Source organism: Heterodontus francisci, chromosome 48 (genome assembly GCF_036365525.1).
Source record: "Heterodontus francisci isolate sHetFra1 chromosome 48, sHetFra1.hap1, whole genome shotgun sequence".
NCBI lineage: Eukaryota > Metazoa > Chordata > Chondrichthyes > Heterodontiformes > Heterodontidae > Heterodontus > Heterodontus francisci.
The window spans coordinates 13,946,159-13,951,302 of NC_090418.1; the positions used below are offsets into that span (position 1 = coordinate 13,946,159).

General features: G+C 38.8%; 1 protein-coding gene across 1 annotated transcript; it reads right to left on the reverse strand.

Moving 5' to 3' along the window:
- Positions 1-1,601: 1,601 nt before the first annotated feature.
- On the reverse strand, positions 1,602-4,769 carry LOC137357524 (probable G-protein coupled receptor 139). The gene is made up of 2 exons (XM_068023901.1): positions 4,673-4,769; positions 1,602-2,497 (listed from the first exon to the last, which is right to left on the reverse strand). The coding sequence occupies exons 1-2, from the start codon at positions 4,767-4,769 to the stop codon at positions 1,602-1,604; spliced, it is 993 nt and encodes a 330-aa protein (XP_067880002.1).
- Between the last annotated feature and the right edge of the window lie 375 nt (positions 4,770-5,144).

Sequence of the window (5,144 nt, forward strand, 5' to 3'; positions counted from 1 at the left end):
ACTGATCAGAACAATACAAATACCTTTCACTTTACACTCAGTGAATCCAGAAACAACCCAGTACAACTTTCACTGATATGCTCACCATTTCCATTATTTTATTTTCCGGTTGTAGCACCAATACCTTTCATTTTACATGCTGTGCAATGGCGTGTGGGGGTGGGGGGTCGGGGGTGGTGTTGTTGTGAGGGTGAGGGAAGTGGGGGTGGGGGTAGCCCAGTACGAATTAGTCAATTTACGCACAGTGTAACGGGCAAAATCTCCATACCGATACTATTAATATTATACTCGATGCATTAGGTAACAACTTATTCCAAATGCTTCCACTTTACAATCAGTGCAACAGGAAACCTTTTACTTCGTCGAAAATGAAACAAAACGTTCATACTACCCTCAGCATAATAGAGAACTGCCCAGGATCAATACCTTTCAGTTTACTCTCAGTCAGCCTGTGCTGAACCTTTCACTTAACATTTAGTTAAATATAAAACAGCCCAGTAGAAATGCCTTTTAGCTTGTGCACAGTCGAAGAGGATATAGCCTCGTACCAATAGTTGACATTTTTGTCACAAATAGGAAAGAAGCCTGTCACTTTACGTTTAACCGAATGTAGAATAGCCCGGTACCAAAGACTTTCAGGTTACTCAGTGTAATAAGGAACAGTCCGCTACCAAAACCTGTCTCTTGACGCTCGTTAAACATAAAACAGCCCAGCAGAATTACTATTCACAGTGCACTCGGTGTATTGAGAAACAGCCTACAACAATAGAAAAGACTTGCAGGTTGGTAGGTAAATTGGCCATTATAAATTGTCACTAGTATAGGTAGGTGGTAGGGAAATATAGGGACAGGTGGGGATGTTTGGTAGGAATATGGGATTAGTGTAGGATTAGTATAAATGGGTGGTTGATGGTCGGCACAGACTCGGTGGGCCGAAGGGCCTGTTTCAGTGCTGTATCTCTAATCTAATCTAATCTAATTTCACATTGCACTGTATATAACAGATAATAACACAGTGTCAACACATGCCACATTACACTTAATGAAATACAGTACAGTCCAATAGAAATTCAAAATCATCTCACTTTACACGCTGTGCAGCAGAAAACAGCCAATACAGCCAACAGCCCGTCCGTTTTCACGTAGTCAAATAGGAAATGTCCTGGTAACAATTCTTGTGACTTTCCACCCATTCACACAGGAAACAGCACAGTCACTTTTCACTCAGTGTAACAGGGAAGAGCCCAGTACCAGTACCTTTCCTTTTACACTCAGTGTATTAAGAAGCAGCTCAGTGACACGGAGGGTCAAAAGAATCAATGTGCCCACAAGGCATCACGAATAAGTGGACAGATTTTGAAACATTGTGTGCTCAAAGACGGCTGTGTAAAGCAGTAAACCATCCTTTGGCTGAAAACGTATCTGTTGATAACGAATGCCTGGGTTCCCCCCTTATAAAATGCTACAACTATGAAACTAACTTACCTTCAAGATTGGGCCAAATTGTGAGATATTGCAGCAAGTATGAAGAAGTGAAGAAACTAGGCAGTAAATTCTACGACACAAATATACATTACAGCGTTATAAATTCAGAGATCTGTTCATCGGATGAATTTGACCATCATAGCGAGAGGATATGTCATTCCATTCCACAACTCCTGTCTGAATTTTCTCTGGGTCACTGCATAAATAAACGTGTTCGTGCAGCAACTCAACAGCTCGAGCATGAAGCCTATTTCCGGGACAAAAGTGGGCAGAAGAACAGTAATCCACAAGTAATCCAATCGTTTCAAGATAGAACACACCATAAACACCACCCATAACAGGATGAAATTCCCCGATATAACGAACAGTAATATAATGGATTTTCTTCGGTTCGCCATCTCTGGGTCACTGGGACTCTCCCCACTGCTCCGAACCCGGAGACGCCTACGGGCTGTGTTGGCCACTATAATGTTTCTTACCGTCAGTGCATTGAATAGTAGAATCAACAGAAATGGAATAAAAGGTGTTAAAATATAATGCATAAATTCAATGACGCCCCAGGCCAGTGAACGAGATACTTCGAATGCCACGCTGCAAAACCAGGGACTGTTAGACAGCACATAATTATGTCTGTATAGAAAATACCAGAAAATGTTCTTCAAACAGCTCAGCACAGTCACTGTTCCGAGAACCACAGCGGCTGTTTTCTCGGTGCAATATTTGGTTTTCAGCTTCTGACAACAAATGGTTACAAATCGATCAAAGGAGAAAGTGACGGTAAACCAGACAGAACAGTCTGTGGCGGCATAAAGCAGGACGGCGTGGATATTACAAACTTTAATGTACAACATAAAGGCAGATTCTTCCCGATATGCAATAGGAATCTGCCTTAGGATCAGATCGAAGATAACGACCAATAGGTCCGCCGTTGCCATGGCAACCAGATAGCTGGTGACACATTTGGAGAGACCGCACCTTCCCCGAGACAGGATCACAATCGTCACCAGGTTAACTGTAAACTCGGAGAATAGGAAATTATTCACCACAATAACCAATAACGGAAGTTTGATCTGTTTCCCGTGAAATAACAGAGTAGAATGCAGAATATGTGTACTCACGATCTTCACAATAAACTGGAACTCACCAAGAAATGTGTAGCTTGGCCTTTCATCCAGTGATGGAATCTAATCATTCACCTGTGACAGAATGTCCTGTACATAGGTTTTGTAATCAGGGTAATCAGTAATGAATCGGCACAGAAATGACACAACGGGATCAAGTGAAACCAGATTAAAAACAAAAACTGAATTTCTGTAAAAAAGAAAGGAAGCCATCGGGAAATGGGAGCTACACTTACATAGGATCACCAGAGGGGGAATAAGCCATTCAGTAACTTGGATCTGCTTTGCTATTCAATGAAATCCCGGATGATCTGTATCTGAACTCCATCGACATGTCTACGTTCCTTAATAGCCTTTCCGACGGAAAAAAACCTACCACCCTTAGTTTTGAAACTTTCAATTCACCTAGTCTCACTGACATTTTAGGGGGAACATTTCCAGATTTCTGCTACTCTTCCTTTGAAGAAGTGATTTTTTCCATCACCCCTGAAAGGCTTAGCTGTAACTTATTTAATAGCCATGGGTGGGGAGGTGATGCAAAAAAGGACTTGGAGGTAAGGGGAATGGAAAATCGATGGCACGCTTTGAATGATTCGTTAGTTAACAGTATTCGTTGTCTGTTCTCAGACAATTCTCAGGGCATTTAGCAATCTCTACAAAGGCACAAGTCAAACCTTCCCATTCAATCGCTGTAATGTGATTATTCCACTTTATTTACTCCTGTTCTGTCATATTAAATATGGAATTAATGTTTGTTCTGTACACTAGAAGTGAAGGCCAGTCTGATCCTTTGCTCTTGGATTCACTATGGCCCATCAATGGATGAACCAAGTTACAGACATGCCTCCCTTCCTGGTAATTCGATATTAAAGGTCACATGTACATTAACATTTGAAATAAAACAACTAAATGAGCTGAGTAACAACAAACAGTAACGCAGGCTTAGAATTCTCATGGAAATATCCAAGAGACAGCTAAACAAACGATGGTCAAGAATCGATAGAAAACGAGGTATCTAAAGCCACTGATGAACCTGTTAGCACTGATTTCTTCAACTTATTTGTAATTAATTAACTACCAGTTGCTACTTTGAAACAGTGTGAGGTGTTGAAACAATTTTCTTATCGGACACTCGGTCTCAGTACCAACATGCACATGTGCCCGTTTAGTTAAATAATGAGCAATTTTCATGGTTTGTACTGTAGTCTGAAAGAACATTGAGGTATTAAGATTGCCTGAAACGGATATAATAAGGACAATTCAGGACACAATAATCGTTGAGCTGATATCAGTAAATGAGCGATCACAGCCAATTAACACAGGTCATCGTCGAATAAACAGGATCAGATAGAAAGAACGATATAAAGACAAAAAATACGGACAGAAAGAAAGAAAAAAAATCAGTAGTAAGGATGGAAAGAAAGAAAGTTACTAAGGAACGAAATAAGGAAAGAAAAAAAGGAAAGAAAGAAAGAAAGAAAAAAAGGAAAGAAAGAAAGAAAGAAAGAAAGAAAGAAAGAAAGAAAGAAAGAAAGAAAGAAAGAAAGAAAAAAAGGAAAGAAAGAAAGAAAGAAAGAAAGAAAGAAAGAAAGAAAGAAAGAAAGAAAGAAAGAAAGAAAAAAAGGAAAGAAAGAAAGAAAGAAAAAAAGGAAAGAAAGAAAAAAAGGAAAGAAAGAAAGAAAGAAAGAAAGAAAGAAAGAAAAAAAGGAAAGAAAGAAAGAAAAAAAGGAAAGAAAGAAAGAAAGAAAAAAAGGAAAGAAAGAAAGAAAGAAAGGAAAGAAAGAAAAAAAGGAAAGAAAGAAAGAAAGAAAGAAAAAAAGGAAAGAAAGAAAGAAAGAAAAAAAGGAAAGAAAGAAAGAAAGAAAGAAAGAAAGAACTCTCATTCATAGATACTTATCAGAAATTCCGGTCATCCAAAAGCAATTTACAGCCAGGGAAGTACCTTTCATATGCATTCCATTGCTGTAATTTTGAATTATAGCCATTGTTGTAATATAGGGAAAGTAATGCAGCAAAGAGCTGGATGCCTGAACAAAGGAAAACTTTAGCTCCAGGTAACAACTTACCTGGTATGCCAATCACAGCCAAGATGGGATAGTAAATCTTTTCTATATCATAAAGCGTCCAAAGAATTTTGAGCCTTATCAGAAAAGGAAGAGACATTATTTTCCCTTTTTGCAAGAATCGATGATTTGATGTTTGTTGGTGATGCTGAATGAAATTCCCGATTGAAACATTGAGAGCCTCTCCATTCTTTATAGGAGAAAAAAATCCACTCGGGCAGAAAATTGGGTCCCATGCTGTCTGGGCGTATTTACTGCTACGAAACAAACAGTCAACAACATTCACTCCAAGATTTTGTTTTAGCAATAATAGCCGAATTTCCAATTAGATATTTCCCCAAAGACCAGGTTAATGCTGTACCTTTATACAATCATGCAAGTCCCAAAGATGTATTTTCTTAATAAAATTGTAAAGAGACAATGGATTAGCATAGTGTCATCGAATATAAGCCAGAATAAATGTGCTCCATGTAGT